Source organism: Anthonomus grandis, chromosome 7 (assembly GCF_022605725.1).
Source record: "Anthonomus grandis grandis chromosome 7, icAntGran1.3, whole genome shotgun sequence".
NCBI classification, from domain to species: domain Eukaryota; kingdom Metazoa; phylum Arthropoda; class Insecta; order Coleoptera; family Curculionidae; genus Anthonomus; species Anthonomus grandis.
In genome coordinates, this window is record NC_065552.1 from 3,546,787 (window position 1) to 3,564,871 (window position 18,085).

Consider the following 18,085-nt stretch of genomic DNA (forward strand, 5'->3'; position numbering starts at 1 on the left):
GGCTTAAACTGTGGCCCATCAATATGAGGATTATACACAAGTGTATTTCATTTCAATCCTAATAATCTCTTTAACATGATAACTCAGATCTATGATTCTCGAGTCATGTATTAAAATTTTTGGAAAAATTTGATTAATGTATATGCATAGAGAAGACTTTGATACACCAATTATGCTCAATTTGTGTGACTCATTAGTACTACCCCATTTGAATTACTGTAATATTGTTTACATATGGCGGAGAGTTCCCTTGAACTGGACATTTTTATTGGAATGGCTCTAGCGGCAAAACGATTGAAATATTTATATCAACACTTGTCAGAAAATCAGGCTTTATATTTTTACACTTAAAAGTTATAAAAAGATAAGTCAAGATGTTTAAATTTTATTTTTCTTATTGTTTACCAAGTGTCCGATCCATGAACAGGTTTCTATGAAACGGACGGTTGTTCCCATGAAATGGACACTAGACGATTTTTATACGGTTTTCATAATAAACTGATTACAATACAGTATAAAAATTTAAAAACATTTGTAACAAAAAAAAAATTAACTTTCCCAGAACTCCACAAGAATTGTGAGCCAATTTCGTGCAAAGTTTGCACTGGAGCCATTCTTCTTTGCTGTTTTGATATTCACCTTGACAGATTGGACAAACCGAATTTTCCTTTTCTTCTTCTCGATCACATGAATCATCTTTATTCTTTTCCACCATTTCTTCACACAATTCTTCTAGGTTAGCAGGTATCGGAGACTCATCGTGTAGTGATATTTCCGAGAATATATCAGTATCAGAATCGTAATCATTTTTAGCAACTTTTGGTAACTTTATATTCATTTTAGTTTTCTTTGCTGATACTTTTGCTTTTTGAGAGCCTATATTTGTTGTTCGTTTCTTCGCATTTTCCTCAAATGCTCTCATAAGTTCATCTTTTTCGGGAGTGTCAGTTATAACAGCGCTTTTTCCTTTTTTTCTTTTACTTCGGACTGATTTCCGTGGCATTGCTTTTGGATAGGGTCTAAGAACTTCAGATGAAATTAGATTTAGTTCAGCTCGACCTTGTAATGTAATTGATCGATTTAAGTTCTCCACACTTTTAGAACAGCAAGGTCTAGAATGGTCAGAGCTAGTGGAGGGGATAAATTCCAAACAGGTGCTGTTAAACTTGGCGGTCTGCCCACAGGAATTTGAGTGTTCAAGTTAGAAGTTGATTGAAAAACTATGTTCAATCCTCCAACTTCATTGGACTTCTTGTCTTGTTCTTGGCTTTCTTTGTTGCAAGGATTTTGCCTGTCGGTTACAGATGATGCCAGAAAGTCGTCTTGGATATATTCCTGTTTTCAGAAAGCTTACAAATATTCTTTATTGAAAAAGATTCACTATATGCAACATTAACAAATCCTGCAACTTCGTATAGACCAACGGTTTTGCCAGGATTTGAGACAAGCCAATTATTTAATGCCACTTTGTACCTTGCCTTAAAAAGGCCGTAAACTGTCACATCAAGTGGTTGCATACGGTGACTGCAGTGGGGAGGGAGTGTTAAAATGATTATATTATTTTCCCTTGCAAAAATTACATGTATATTCACATGAGTAATGTGGTTATCCATAATAATCAAAGCATTATCTTCACTCGTGGGTTTAACATGGTTAACAAAATGCTTTAGAGACTCTACAAATATTTCTTCTGTAATCCACGCAGATGGATTTGCAAACCCTTTAGACCCTGTCGGTGCATCTTTAAGCATAATGTCCTTAAAATAAACCCGAGGAAACACGAATACAGGTGGCAGTGATCTGCCGGCAGCATTTATAAAAAAAAAGTGTGGTGATAAGCGTTCCTCTTTCGGCAGATGCAATTTGACCAACCTGTTTGGAACCCATTACTGCTATAACTTTTGGTGATTTTGTAACTGTCATACAACCGGTTTCATCCAGGTTCCAAATCATGTTGGCTGAAAACCCATATTTCTTGTACAACCTTTCTAATTCGGAAAAAAGGTGCCTACGTTTGATTTATTAAAACTAGATGCTCTGCTTAAAGACGTATTTTCTGGCTGACGGACAAGCTCTCTTGTTTGCGTGGTAGTTAAGCCATGACACATTTTCGATGTTGTTTTAAGGTAAGAAACTAATAATTGTTCCTGTTCTACCGAAAAAGTTTTTCTGTTTCCAATATTGCGGTTGTAAACAAATTCATTGCCAGGCGCACTTTTCGCTTTTTTTACAAGTACAGCTATAAAGACTTTGAAATGCCGAAGTTTTTAGCTGCACTCTGAATCGACAAATCTTGATTTACAACTGCATCTACAGCTTCACGAATTTCTTCGTCAGTCTTGTTCGCTTTGACATAATAAGCCAAGCCTAAAAGAAAAAAATCGGTCAACTATTTTACCCATAACTTTATTCCTTGTTTCCTTGAATCGGACACTCCGGTTCCCATGAATCGGACGTCCGATTCATGGATATCGTTGGTGTCCAATTCATGGATTTATTTACTTTAAAGTGAACCCGTATTTTTACTTTTATGGTTTAAAATATAAATGAGATCAACATACCTGGGTGAAACTAGACCTAGTAAGCAAACAACCAACACAAAAATCTTTCGGATATCCTCTATGATTATTTGTCTTTGCAGAACATTTAAAATGCATGCCTGAGGTCTATTTAAGATGTCCGCAAGTACGATCAGATGATTAATTAAAACTTACCCATATGTAGAAAAGAGACAATATTAGACGATATCTGATAGAGCAAATTTTAATACTCGGGTTTTTTATTCACTGGCCTTAGAGAAAGATGTATAAACAGTATGATTATTATTAATGCTAGATGGACTCTTTATAGTTACGATTTAAAAATAGCGCCCTACGGGATTTTTATAGTTCCTAAAATTATATACATATAAATTATTAATCATTATTATCTGAATATTTGAAGACAGTTATTCACATATATATAGATTTAATTATGAATATACAGTGATGATTTCTATTAAATACATGAAAATAAATAATTTATATAGCAAATGAAGGTTTAAAAAAAACCTACCTTATTTACTAAACAGACAAAATTTTACATGATTAAAGATACATGTTTAGTCGAAATCTTATTGCCCAAAAGTCAGTTTAATTTTAAAAAAAAATGAAAATTATTAACGGCAAAAACGGCGGGAAAACCTCAAGCAATGTTATCACAAAAGGTTTTTTAAAGGAGGTATTTTTAACTTTTTTTTTGTGCCCATTTTTGTAAGTTATCTCAACCCACCAAAATAGCGGTAGATTCACCTTTTTTTGTCAAATTTTTGGAAAATTTTTGAAATTTTTCTTATCTCCTAGTTTTCTATTAAAATTTATTTTTTGGACACAGGGAAAATTCTTAAATTTACGGGATTTTTGCGATTTTAATTAGAAAATCTGGGAGAAAATCTTAAAAAATCGCGGTTCGCCCGTTCTAAAAGAATCCGACTGGCTTACTATAAGAGAATGATACCAGTTACAGATTCTGTGTTTGGTATTTAAAGTCGGACAAATTTATTTCCAAAGGTATATTGGAAACTTAACATTCTTTCTCATTTCCATGAGAATAGGATAGGATTATGTGTGTAGTGGTTTTTAATATGTAGCAACCGTAGAACTAATTTGCTATGAAGAAAAAACAAATATGTTACTACTTATTAAATCCGATTATCTATCGATCTATCGAGGCAGTATTTTTTGAGTAAAGTTGCTATGATAAGGGGTTAAGTCGATCAGGTTTACACCGACACCTTTTAACGAGTACATTAAAAATATTTTATCAGGTTTGATCTATTGAGTGTTATAAATGCAAAAAAACATATATTTAAATGAATTTTTGATGTTTTCCAGGCACGCGCAAAAATTCTGGGGAGCCTCCGGTGACTTCTGGCAAGCCCAATGGGATAAATTTCTGGACATAGCGGGCGAGGACCCCATGTTCCTGTGGGTGTTCGGATCTACCGCCATTACGTTTGGGGTTTACTGGCTCGTGGGTGGAATCTACACTTTTATGGACCTCACCAATACACCGAGAATTATTAGACGGTATAAGATACAACCGGGGACCAACGAACCTGTCGATACCGCCAGATTAATTAAGGTATGTGTTAGGGAATTATTTTTTTGTTTTTAAAATTCTACCAAGTGAAGGGTAGAATTTTAAACAACTTACTGTTGCTGTATATACCATTTGGTCGCCATTTTGCGTGATTGTGTGACTTTCGATGTTGGTCACTCTGACAAATTTCAGTTGTGCCAATCGTAGGGAAACAAAACAATTAATGTTTTTGGGAGGTTATGTTTACAAAAACCAAATAGAAAGTTACATTTAGTTAAGAATTTAGGATAGTTGCATTAGTTCTGATTGCATATATCAGATATCCTTTATCACTTTCTTCAAAAATTAACACATGAACTAAAATATGATTTGATTTCAATTTGGTTCTCAAGAAATTGCTTATTTAAGACATTTAAATAAGCAATTTCATTTAAGTCAGGAGTCTGAAGATATTTAGACATAGATACTTACCAATAATTATAAATTAGCATCATAGGTATGGAAGCAAATTTTAAATAAAAAAAAACAAGACTAATTTTTCAAATGTAACAAAGGGATTTAAAACACCTAAATATAGTTACAATAACAGTACGAATGAGGAATTCATCATAAGTGTTAAAAACATTATAAGAAACTGCTTAATTAATAATAGATTCTGCTTATAACTTAAGATGTTCAAGAATATAGGTCAAAATTCAAAGGGAATATTGGAAAGTAAGGATTGAAGAGTGTGTGAGGTGAAGGTAATTGGAAAAAATGTCTTCAATACTTGTACAGTCTGGGACTACATTTAAAAATGGAGAGGGAGAAAGCTTTATCCTTAGTAGACCATCCACAACCAGAAGGACGACTCATGACGGTTTTTTTTGTTAACTGGAATCTACTATTATACAGCAATTTGAGATGTTCGGTGAATTAGAACTTGTAAGATTTGCAACAATGATTTTAACCACACCAACCCTCTTTTTAAGTTCATTTCAAGATTTTTGTTCTTCTTTATTAACTGAATAAAGATGTTGTGTTGTCTCTCAATTTGTGCAACATCAATGAATACATCTTGAGACACACTTTGGGACTGGGTTGCAAATATGGGAATTTTTTGCATTAGGGATCTTAGAGTAATTATGCTCTATTATTGGGCAAATTCGATAATTGCTGATATTTTCACTAGAACTTACATGATAGATCTTTCTCCAGGATTTTTGTAAGGATGGATTTAACGGAAATTTAAAAAATCTATAATTTCTGATTTCTGTGACTGATGGGCAATTACTAGTATACAAACTAGTGCATAAAGAATATTTGCACAAATATCTTAACCTAGATGAAGGTAAGGAAATTTAAATTCCCAACATGTTGATGATTGGAGCAGATCTAAGAATTAGAATTGAATTGTAAAAATTGAGAACTGTGACATAAATATGTCCAAAATAGGATTGAATCTGTAATTATATCTTTATTCTTTAATTTACCTGCCCTCTGCTCTGTATATAAAGTCATGTTAAGAATTTGAAGAAAATCATGAGGCTTGGCTTGTTTTCCACCCAAAAGGAATATAAAAAAAACAATCAATCAATCAATCAATCAAATGCTTTATTGTCAGAAAATTTACATTTTATCGACAAAGCTAAAGGAAAAAAAATATAAACAAATAAACATAAAAAAAATACTCAGACAAAATACACATAAAGTAAATAGGTACATAACAAAACAAAAATACTGTACAAATTATCAAATTGTACAATTTGGTCGAAATACATAAATAAAATAATTTTTATATACAAATATACACACAATTATATGTATAAAATTGTCAAAAACCTTAGTCTGAAAAAAAAAACATACAATAAAAAGCAGGCAAACATTTTGCAAATAATAGGTAGCTAATAACGCCAGTGTGTGTGCTTTAAAAGGAAATATTAAAAAAGTCTTCTACTGTATATAGGGCTTTTTGCAGTAGTAAAGATTTTAGGGCATTGCGAAAACAACTAAAAGTAGTCATCGATTTTATTACGGAAGGCAGATGGTTGTGCATTTTTATTGCTGCATAAAGTATAGAGTTCTTTACTAATTCCAACCGTGGAATTGGCAGATGAAGATTATGATCAACGTTCTTTAGTGAATAGCTGTGGGATGGTCTTTCTGGAATCTGCGACACATGTTTACGGATAAGGCAGATAGATTCAAATATAAATATCGAGGGAAGAGTAAGGATCTTATATTTTATAAAATTTACTTGGCAGTGAGCTCTACTATCAAGTCCTAATAAGTAGCGAAGCGCTCTCTTTTTAAGTTTAAATATACGCTCAAATTGGGTCTTGCAGCATGTACCCCAGAATGGAAGGGTGTAACGGAGATGTGACTCAAAAAGAGCATAATAAACTGTTTTGGCCGTGAAAAAGCCTAATTCTCTTGAGATTGATCTTATGGCAAAACATGCCGAGCTTAGTTTTTTAGATAACGTATCTATGTGCAAATCCCATTTCAAAGAGCCGTCCACAACAAGACCCAAGAACTTGACAGACTCAACAACTTCCAAACTGGTATTGTTTAGAATAAATGGAGGAATGGTCGTTTTATATGATAAGACTTTAGTTTTTGAGAGATTTAGGCATAAAAGATTGGAATCGCACCACGATTTAATGAAGACCAAGTCATTGGAAATTGTTGTATGTAGTGCCATTGCATTCGAATTGCTCCAAGTGAAGCTAGTATCATCAGCAAAAAGACAGATTTTTCCGCTTATGTTCAGGCTGGCCAGATCATTAATAAACAGCAGAAAGAGCATAGGACCCAAAACGGAACCTTGAGGTACCCCACATTCAATTGGTTTACAAGAAGATCTTGACGTATCGACCTTTACAAGTTGACTTCTGTTGCACAAATATGACTTAAACCATTGAAGGGATATACCTCTGAATCCATAGTGCTGCAATTTGTTAATTAAAATAATGTGGTTTACGCAATCGAAAGCCTTTGAAAAGTCACAGAATTGTTGCTGTTAAGTAATTTTTGTTGATATTTGAATAAACGCTGTTAAATAGGGAGAACATAGCATCGTTGGTGCATTTTTTGCTCAGAAATCTAAACTGATAAGGGGTTAAGATATTATATTTAAACAAAAATGACAAAAACCTTTTTTTAGCCAGGCGTTCTATGATCTTTGAGAGGGTTGGAAGAAGTGCAATTGGACGATAGTCTGAGGCTTGATCTTTATCTCCTCCTTTATGTAATGGAATGATTATTGCAGTTTTAAGGCAGTTTGGAAAGACCCCATTTTTGAAATGACATGTTGATTAGGTCTACTAAATGGATTAGAGTACAATCAGGCATATTTGAAAACATTTTAAGAGTAAGCCCATCTGTACCAGCTGATGATTTGTTTTTTATTTCGTTAATTGTACTTTGAAGTTCTGTAAATGATACTGGCGTATCAATAGCGTAATAGAGAGATATGACAGAGGATCATCAGAAGGTGTTATGGTGGCCATTAGATTTTTTGGCACGTTTACAAAGTAATTGTTTAATAAGGTCCTCGGGTGATGTAGAGATAGTGCTAGTTGAGGTAGACTTATTTCTTAGTTCGTTAACAATAGACCATGTTTCTTTAGCTACATTGCCAGATTTTGCCAGCCTCCCACTGTAATAGATTTCTTTTGCAGCTTTAATTGTTTTAAGATAAGTTTTCCTATACTGCTTGACGTAATTATGTAAAGCAACAGTTGGTCTCTCTCTCTGGTCGCGTCGTCAAATACGACAGTTAAAATATCATCAATGTCATTATTGTCATATTTGATGTACATCAAAAATTAGCAGCATCAGAATGAGTCGACCATTTTGGGTGGCAGACTATTCCGCCTCGTCATATATAACTTTACCATTTCCGGTAAAGTGTAAATCCTAGAATCTTCAGAATTAAATATTTAGGTCAAAATTGAAAATAAACTAAATATTTGGAATGAGTTCTTGTAAAGTTTATTCGTTTTAGGTCCTCTGGTGCGTTCTCCTGAACCAAATAGCAGTGGGCTTACCATCGTCGTATGTCATGTACTATTCGATGAAATGGCGGGGGTTCCCGGGCATCAGGGAGCTACCAACTTTTCACTGGGTCCTCTACGAGCTGGCCATTCATATTTTAGTCGAAGAAGCGGCTTTCTATTACTCCCATAGGTAAAACCAAACCCGTACTATATTTAAAAAATATAAAAAAATCTCTAAAAACCGAAATCTTACAGATTCCTGCATAGCAAACACATCTACAAATACATCCACAAGCAGCACCACGAGTGGACCGCCCCAATCGCGGTCACCGCCATCTACAGTCACCCCGTCGAACATATTTTTTCGAATTTGGTGCCGCCCTTTTTGGGGGTGTTTATTATGGGGTCGCACGTCGCCACCGCTTGGTTGTGGTTCACGTTAGCCATACTGAGTACCTTAAACGCCCACTCCGGGTACCACTTGCCGTTCTTTCCTAGTCCCGAAGCCCACGATTTTCATCATTTAAAGTAAGTTTTGTTTCAGTTAGGTTAGGTTAGTCAGGAATTAAGTTTGTAACAAGGTGTATGGCAAAAATAGCGCCTAAACCATGCGAAGTTCGGCAAAAATGTTGTTTGTGTGCGTAGCGCCACCTACATGTTCAATGATAAATTAGTAGCAACATTCCTTGTTATGACGTTACCAAAGTTTACTGAATAAAATACTATCTGGAACAAGACGAAAGATCCTTTACCTAGCAAAACCTAGACCAGTGATGTTCGTAAAAAAGTTTTCCACCTGAAAAAACGACTTAAGGAATGATGTGTAATGATGACTTAAAAAAAAAATCGCGTTCACTTTAAAAACGGTTGAGGATCGTGTTTAGTGATAAATGTGGAATCTCCTTTAAAGTTACAGTAACTTCTCAAATCCCCTAATGCAGTATCTATTACTGATTCGGAGGATAATGTTTCTGATGTGCATTTGAGCTTCGTTTTAAAATTTATGGCTAGTATTTACATTCGGGTATTTTTTCAATCGTTTTATTGGCAAATACCTAGGTTTCTTATGTTTCAATTAAATATAACTGGTGATATCCGTTTACTTACCACTTTTATATTTATTTTTAATTACTTCTTTGCTTGCCAATAGACTAGTACGATTAGATCTTTTTAAAGCCACTTATGAATTCACTTTACATGATAGTTCATAATGCTTATTTCTAGACGTATATATTATATATTGTAGCCAGGATGATTTATGCTCTATTGTTGGTATTTTCATTTTTTATAGGCCATACAACATTCCATGGATCAGCAATATCTTCAACTTACTTATTAAATTAAGGGATAAAACTCAAATGAAAGTCATGAAGCCAATTTTGGAATACTGTAAAAAAATTGAATATTGTACCTAGCTCTAATTCTGAATTTATCCTATTAATTTAAATTATGCTAATATACTTAATGACTACTCATTGGAATAATTTTTTTGATAGAACTTTAATGACCTCATTCATTTTTATCAGAATAATATTAACTCTAACGTTATTAAAAATAAGCTCAGTTTTAGATTAATGGATAAATCAACTGTAGTAAAATTAATGAGTTTAATCAATACCAACTCTGTTGGAGAAGATGACCTTTCTATAAACTATTTAACCTCACGTTTAACTTTTTGTGAAAAAAAAAACGTTTTTAAATATCAACACGTTTTATCATGGCAAATAGCTACAAAGCTCTATTCTATTATATTCCTTATATGTGGCCAGAACTGGTCAAAGATTCAGGGTCCCTGGGCTAATGTAGAAGTGAGGGCCCTTTTTTTAAATAACGAATAAACTTTACTCACTATAAAATACTAATAAACATTTATTGACATTGAAATACAATGCTCATCCCACTCATATACCTATATATACATAGGATAATGTTGTATAAGAGTACGCAGGCTTATTTTTAATATATATCGCCATCTATTAAATTATCTATGCAGTCAGTCATGTTCCAAATAGCATACGACACTGGATACAAAAATAGAAATATACATTATCGACACACCTGTTTTAAAAATGGCCAAGAAGTGTTTGCATGGGTTGGCGATCAAATTATTGGTGCTTGATAATTAGTATTTTGTGAGGTATCTGCAACGTTACAGGTTAGTAAACGTTATTGTAAGTTTTTTTAGAATATTGTTGTTGTTTGTGTGGCTAAAATTTAGCAAGAAGTAGGTTAATAATGAAGATATTAAGCAGAATCTAAAATTATTAACATATGCACAAGAGTACGCAGTAAGCAATGCAAAGCTCTAGTGAATATAGCATAGAAATCAACGTTTTTTTTCAGATTAACAAATTTGAAATATGAGCCGTTACAAAAGAAAAAGTGAGCGGAAGCTAGTGTTCACCGAAGGCAATATGGAAAAGATTAGGGAAAAAATTGCAGATGGTTTTTGTAAAAGAAGTATAGCCAGGGAAATGGGAATAAATGAAGCAGCACTAAGAAAACGGTTAAAAGCAGGAACGATCCCCAGCTCCTTAGGACGAATCAAAACTGATATACCTTTAGATATGGATGCTGATTTGGCCCAACAAGTAATGGACCTGGATTTTAGATTTTATGGGATTACCAAGAAAGATTTGAAAATAGCGGCTTATAAGTTTGTTGAAGCTAACAAACTTCAGCACAGGTTCAGCAATATTTAAAAAATGGCAGGTGAATCGTGGGTAAAAGGGTTTTGTCAAAGACACAAAATAGTACTTCGGCAGCCAGAAAAATATTCAATGAATCGAATAATGGGGTTCAATAAAGGCCAGGTAGATCGTTTTTTTTTTAATCTTAAGACTCTTTATGAAAAAAGAAACTACCTATCAAATTCAATATACAACATGGACGAAACAGGGCATCCACAGTCCCTAATAAATTATCCAATGTTTTATCCATCAAAGGCAAAAAACTGGTCGGAAAAGTAGCTAGTGCAGATCAGGGACAGCTCGTTACAGCGGTATGTTGTTTTAGCGTTGCGGGGACATATATTCCTCCGGCTATGATATTTCCCAGAAAAAAGATGAAAGATGAGCTCTTTTTAAATGCACCTACTGGTACCTGCAAAATGATATCGCACTCTGGGTTTATAAACAAAGAATTATTTTGTCAGTGGTTGCGGCATTTCAAGAGCTACAGCAAACCTAGTGCCGAAAATCAAGTAGGGAAATTCTGCAGGGATAACTATATTGATTTACTCTCCCTACCACCTCATGCAAGCCACAGGATGCAACCACTGGATGTTGGTTTCTTTGGCCCATTAAAGTGTGCTTACAATAGAGAGTGTGATAAGTGGATGGTAAGTAACCCTGGAAAGGTAATAATGCAGATGCAAGTTGCCGGACTATTTAATCAAGCTTACACCAGCGTCGCCAATATTGGAAAATCAGAAAACTCATTCAGAGCTTCCGGAATATATCCCTATAATCCGGATCAGTTTAATGATGATAATTTTGCCCCTTCCTGTGTGACAGACGCACCTTTTAATACTCCAGACGCACCTAATTATACAGAGAATGCCCAGCTCAATGATGAAGTTGTGGTGGAAATAGATGATCCCGACCCTTCCACAAGTATTCCGATACATGCAACACCTCCAGATATAGTCTGTGAAGACGGGGTACTTATATTAAAGAATTCGTCTACTTTTGAGGAAGAGGCTTTAAATCGGTCGATCTCAGCTTCAAAAATTTTACCTTTGCCGCAAATAAAAGAAAAACCAAATCGCTCTAGATCAAGATCACAGAAATCCGAAACACTCTGTAGTATTCCATTCAAGGATGAACTTCAAGAACTTGCCGGAATTAAGAAAGGAAAAGAAGAAAAAGAAATTGAAGCAGCAAAGAGAAAACTAGTTGTTACTGGCTCAAAACCTCAGAAAACAAAAAAGGTAAAAAAGAAAATTAGTAAAGGTGTCGAAAAGGAAGCCCAGGATGTGGAGAATTGTACTCAGAATTATTTGAAGATGATGACTTGATTATATGTTCTTGGTGTAACAGTTGGTGGCATGAATCTTGCACCACATATGTAATGGGAGACTTTGTTTGTTTTAATGTTTAGTGATACTACGTTTTTCATTTTCCTTTAAGGAATATTTTTTAATTTTGTATTACTTTCAATAAACTTACCTTTTCTATATGAAATCTTTTCATTTTATGAGTAAACAATCAAATATAACATGACGTGCAACTATATCTTAGAGAAAGATATAGTGCGTACTCTTATACAACATTACTCTCTATTAATCAAAGCACCAAAAAATATAAAGCATATTAGAATTTTTATCTCTTCAAAATAATAGTAATAAAAGTATCATCTGTGTTCTGTATTTGTTGATATTTCTATTTTGTCGATGGTTGTAGGTGAATTGAATCGTATGTCCTGAAGTAATTTTATCGAATTTTTTTTCATGTAACTCACATTACATTTTTGCCTCTTCCTGCGCCTTGTTCTTCTGTTCGTTACCTGTCCTTGCCTTTAGCATTTTTAAGGATGCATCAAGTCTATGTTCAATCTTTGAAGTGATTGGTTTAAACATTTTTTACCATTAAAACATACCTACCATAAAGCATAACACCATTTAAACCTAAATAAAAGCGTTCTTTTGCCTTTTTTTTTATAGATTCAACAACTGTTTTGGAGTGTTGGGAGTGTTGGACCGAATCCACGGTACGGACGCGGCATTTAGACAAACCAGGGCGTATTTGAGGCACATCATGATGCTGAGCTTCATACCCCCTCGGGTGGCCATTCCGGACACCCAACTAACCAAAATGAAGTACTGGAAAATGCAACAGGAGCTGAAAAATCAGTAAACGATTCTAAGAGTCACTAATTCTAAGAGTATAAGTTTATTTTCGTCTTGTGGATTTTTTTTGGGATCAATGAAAATAGCTCGTTTTTCTGATGTATAAAAATTGTAAAATACCTGAACTTTCAGCAGCAAATATATTTTTATTTATTTTTCTTTACAAGGAATTATTTATACTATTTAAGAAATCCACGTATTATATTAATAATAAAAAGGAATTAAAGAATTAAAATAGGAACAATGTGTGATAGAATGAAAAGACTGTGGTGAGATTTGTGATTGTTTAAGAAAGGAATAAGCTGCGATAAGGGAGAGAAGGAGTCTATATGTAAATTTTGTATAAATTAATATATTTATATTTAAACACAGGGTTTTTGCGACAGCCTCCTGATGTATTTGTGATGTTTACTTTTAATTTGTGCATTTAAAAGTACGTGTAATATTAAATAAAATACTTTTAATAGTATTTAGTAAGGCTTCAAACGCATTTGACACTCACTGTAAATAAACAAAATCGGGCTTTTATTTATTCAAACATCAAAATATGGGATTTTTGTAGTAGCATATGGCCTAGATTAGGTTTTCGAACGTTTGGCTTTATCATGTTTCTTTATTAAAGGGTTTTAAAGGTACTGTCCTGAGGTGTTTTTTGAGACTGCAAACCGCGGTTTAAATATATTCTTTTTTACCGATTGTGTATAAATATAAGTTTGGTTATTACTGTAAAATAAATACATTACTGCAAAATAAATGGAATTTTTATTGAGCCAATCGGCTTGAAGTTTTCTAAATAAATGAATAAAAGGCAAAACCTAGTGCTGTAAACCTAGCTAACTGCTTAATGAAGTTAGCATGGGAACAAAAGTAATATGGTTTATACTATGTAGCAATTGACTTTAGTGTCTTCTTTTAAAAATAATTTTCATAATGTGTAAATTAGGTTGTCCAGCTAGCCAATAATTTGATAAACATTTGTTAAATCAACTAAATAAATTAATTTCGATACTCGAGGGAAGGGCGTATTTAAGCCTTATAAAGAGTCAGCAGCTGTTCTGGTGTATACAGTTTTTTCGTTTTGAAAAGCACTCCGAGTGTTTTGGAAGCCGCCCTGGCGACCTCGGCAACGTGGTCATGCCAAGACACACTGTTGGTGACCTCGACTCCTAGAAGATGTAAAGATGATTTCATTGGCAATGTTTTCCCTGCCATAACCAGCTCCGGGCCACCAAGGTTAGTCTTCATCGTAAATACTGCAGCCTGCGTTTTTTTAGCGTTAAAATTGACCAAATTGTTATCGCCCCACTCCAAGATTGCTGTAATATCGTTGTTGGTTGAAGCTACTTGTTGCAGCCTAAGATTCTGTGAACTTGCGGTTGTCGTTGGTTTGGCGGACTTAAATGTGGAAATAAGGGTGCTATCGTCCGCAAAGCTGTAGATTGAATTGACAGTGGTTCCTAGCAAATCGTTGATATATACCAAGAAAAGGGTGGGGGATAGAATGCATCCTTGAGGGACTCCAGCGTTAATGTTAAATTTGTCGGAGAGGTATCCATCGACGGCTACTTGGATTGTTCGTTGTTGAAGAAAACTTTTGATCCAATTCAATAATGAGTTTTGTATGCCGATTGAGGAGAGCTTGGTTAGTAGTCCCTCATGCCACACTCTGTCAAATGCCTTGGAAATGTCAAGAGCGACTGAGCGGGACTCGCCGTGCTTCTCCATGGCCTCCGTCCACAAGTGTGTGACCTAAGTCAGAAGATCGCCGGTGGATCTAAGCTTTCGGAAGCCGTATTCATGATCGCTGATTAGTCCAGATGATTCCAGATATCTTAACAGTTGTTGGTTGACTGCTTTCTCCATAATCTTCGATATTACTGGAACTAGTGTAATCGGGCGGTAATTGGAGGGCATCGTCTTCTTGCCCTTTTTGGGTACAGCTTGCACTCGAGCAGTTATCCAGCTTGTTGGAAATTGGCCCTGCTTATACGATGCCGTGAACAGTCTACATAAGGGAGGAGTCAATTCGTCTGCACAACGTTTTAGTATTAGGGCTGGAATTCCATCGGGTCCAGAAGCTTTGTTGGTGTCTACGCTTTTAAGAATTTTATTTATAATTCGTTGGGGAAACGAAATTTCTCCCATCGATGAATTCACCCTTGGCAAATAATAATATGGCGGTGTTTTGCCTTGCGAGTGCAGAGTAGAATTGGACGCGAAGAGTTTACCCAGTAAGTTGGCTTTTTCCCTTGCTGTTACCGCGATAGAACCATCATCTGCTGTTAGGGGTGGCAAGGCCGACTTAGCAAATCCTTGACTAACGGCTTTCGATACCGACCAGAAAGATCTTGTTCCATTTGGGCAGTTTAGCAGTTTGTTTTTGATCATGTTGTTGTGACTCTCTTTGCATTCCTCAATAATTCGCTTGCAGCTATTTCTGGAGGCTAAAAAGTTCCTCCCATTTTCGATGGAAGGATGTTGACGTCATTTGCGATATGCTGCGTTTTCAGTGTTTACTGCCTTTTTGCAATTCAGGTTGAACTATTGCTTGTTGTTTGATCCGCATTTAGTAGAAAAAGGGATATAAGCTTCCATTCCTGCCAAGATCGTCTCTGTAATTTGGTTTGCACATTCTGAGATGTTATTGGTTCTAAAGCAGACTTCTTTCCAAGAAAATGAGCGATAAAATTCCCGAAGATGGTTCCACTCTGCTGATTTATAGTGCCATACCTTCCGCGGCATCGGAGGATCCTGCGTTTTAACCTCCAACTGGCAAGAGACTGTTATCAATTTGTGGTCCTCCACAAGCTGCGTAAGTGCGTAAGCCCGCATATGGTGGCAAATAGCTCAGCTTCTCGTCCTTCATCGTCGTTCTTGTTGCAGACGCGCAGCCAGTTGATATTGTGAACGTTAAAATCACCTATGGATGATTTCTGCGCTTGGGTAGTCAATTTGCAGATGGTTAATGCAATCAACCAGGTTCAAAAAGAGCCGTCTATATTGGGTGTCGCTTGGTGGTCTGTAGATACAGCAGAGAAATTTCGTGGCACCACTGGCTATTATTTTGAACCACATGACGTCGAAGTCCGCAGGTTCAAGCGTTTCCTCCCGCTGGCAACTCAAATCGTTCTTGACAAATACTGCCAATCCAAAGTTTAGTCGAAATCGGGTGTGTAGGTCGTATCCAGGATAAATTAGGTGAACATCTGTTGTTGAAGGTTTCACCTTTGTTTCTGCCAATGCCAGAATGTGAGGCTTATTTGATTGCAGGTGTTGGTGTACTGCATTAATATTGGTGTTTAGGCCTCTCATGTTGCAGAAATTGATTTTTAGGCTTTTTGATCCACTTGGTTAATCCCCACAAACCAATAAATGTCAGCTAAGTTCACTTCGTTCCTGAATTTATTTACACAGGCAGTTTAGATCGAATAAAAAAACTATTCAAGTTTATTTAGACCCTATTTGACGAGTCATATAAGTTTTAATTAATCAAATTACTACATTATTACATTTGCAATTTTTCTCAAATAAATAAATAATTAAATTTTATAGTTGAGAAATATTTTCGATGTAAACTAGGTCAACATTTCAATGAAGATAATAGGGAATTATTGGAACTCATATGAGGTTTAGCAGTAATAAATCCAACTATATTTTGACCTGTATGCAAGCGCAGAAGTAGTTTTACAAAAGCTTTAATTGCGCCAGAATGGTCCAGTGTTTTTGCTTCCTTATTTTGACATTTTAAGAAATAATCATGACACATGACCTGACCGAATGTGGCAATGAGGTTATTTTATTTGTTAGAAAAGTGGATGCTTAGAAGACAGGAACAATAATTGTTTATTATAAAATAGTAAAGTAGCAACATCAGAAAAGCAAACAATAAAATAAACAGTTGCAAATAAATAGTAGTTAGAGTTTGCGGTTAAGCATAACGTCAACGGCATTAACCTAACGCGCCAATAACTCTTTCCATACACATGTTTAGGCTTAGCAGTAATAAAATTCGGCTTTTTGCTTAAATACTGCAAGCACTATTAGACTGTTCCAATAATTCACTAATCATACCCATTGCTTTATTTAAATTTAATTGTAAGAAAATATATTGACGGTTGAGAATTCTCAGTGTAAACGGACCTAGCATTGAAGTGAACGTAGGCTAAAAGTCACTCTATTTGTGGGGTTTAATACACGCAACCACAATTAAAAAATTTAAAATTCCAATTACTAAGAACATAAAGCGATAGATAATTAACATACTGGAAACAAATTTAAATAAAAATATTTTGTAATTATTTCTGCTAGTTCTAAATCCTACAAATCTCAAAGTGCGCTTTAAGTTGGTTTACACTGAAAACGTTTCGCCAAATATCTCTTACGTAAATTACGATGGAACGATTCTGATCAAATGAAATTATGCAAGACGGTTCTAAAATATTTGCATTGTACTATTAAAAGAAATGTTCAGGACACATTTAAGGTCTAAGGATGAGCTAAGTTCCCTCATTACTTACTTAATTTACACTCACAGCTTTGAAAGTCGTATATTTTAAAGAGAAATAATAATTACAATATGCTATTGTATAAAGTTTCATTGCCAACATTGTATTAAGCACTTTTACTTTGATTACACGACCGGTATATGAAACTGATAAATCTCGGAGGTATGTGGTGTAAACCAAGTCCAATATAAAGAAGTTAGCCCAAAATCCACATCCATAAATTATTAGCATATTTTTGTTCGAATTACTTTCTTATTATATATTATTTATTATAATAAGACAGACAAATTCTCAATTGGCAAATCTTGAAAAAAGTCATTGTTGCTATATATTAGATCCCACAAACCCAACTCCACCTGACTAAGTTCTCTTTATTGCTACGTAGGTTTACACTGAAGACTTTCAGCAAAATGTATTTAAAGTTTCAAAATAAACGGTCCGCCAACTCGCGTCTTGCGGAAACTTGCCATAGGAAATGTAGGTCCTAAAAAGTGAATGATAGCGTTTTCACTTTTTCTTTCTCTACTAACAAGAGTTGAATCGAAATTAAACGTTAAAATGACTGTCCTGAGACATATAGTACATTTCATTTCACCTGCAGTTATAAGAAAAAAAAATTAAGTTCAGTAAAATTCTGCAGCGTAAACGCACCTAACAATAAGGTGAACTTA

At 34.8% G+C, this 18,085-nt stretch overlaps 2 protein-coding genes across 2 annotated transcripts in view; both read left to right on the forward strand.

Moving 5' to 3' along the window:
- Positions 1 to 13,663, forward strand: part of LOC126738129 (fatty acid hydroxylase domain-containing protein 2) — a 29,570-nt gene extending 15,907 nt beyond the window's left edge. Inside the window, exons 3-6 of the mRNA XM_050443298.1 lie at positions 3,873 to 4,122; positions 8,069 to 8,250; positions 8,316 to 8,588; positions 12,724 to 13,663. Coding sequence (XP_050299255.1) covers positions 3,873 to 4,122; positions 8,069 to 8,250; positions 8,316 to 8,588; positions 12,724 to 12,916 — 898 coding nt within the window. The 3' untranslated portion in view covers positions 12,917 to 13,663. The remainder of the gene's footprint in view (positions 1 to 3,872; positions 4,123 to 8,068; positions 8,251 to 8,315; positions 8,589 to 12,723) is intronic.
- Positions 9,300 to 12,691, forward strand: LOC126738130 (uncharacterized). The gene is made up of 2 exons (XM_050443300.1): positions 9,300 to 10,215; positions 10,404 to 12,691. Exon 2 carries the CDS (start codon positions 11,104 to 11,106, stop codon positions 12,076 to 12,078), a length of 975 nt encoding a protein of 324 aa, XP_050299257.1. The 5' UTR covers positions 9,300 to 10,215; positions 10,404 to 11,103; the 3' UTR covers positions 12,079 to 12,691.
- Positions 13,664 to 18,085: the final 4,422 nt, after the last annotated feature.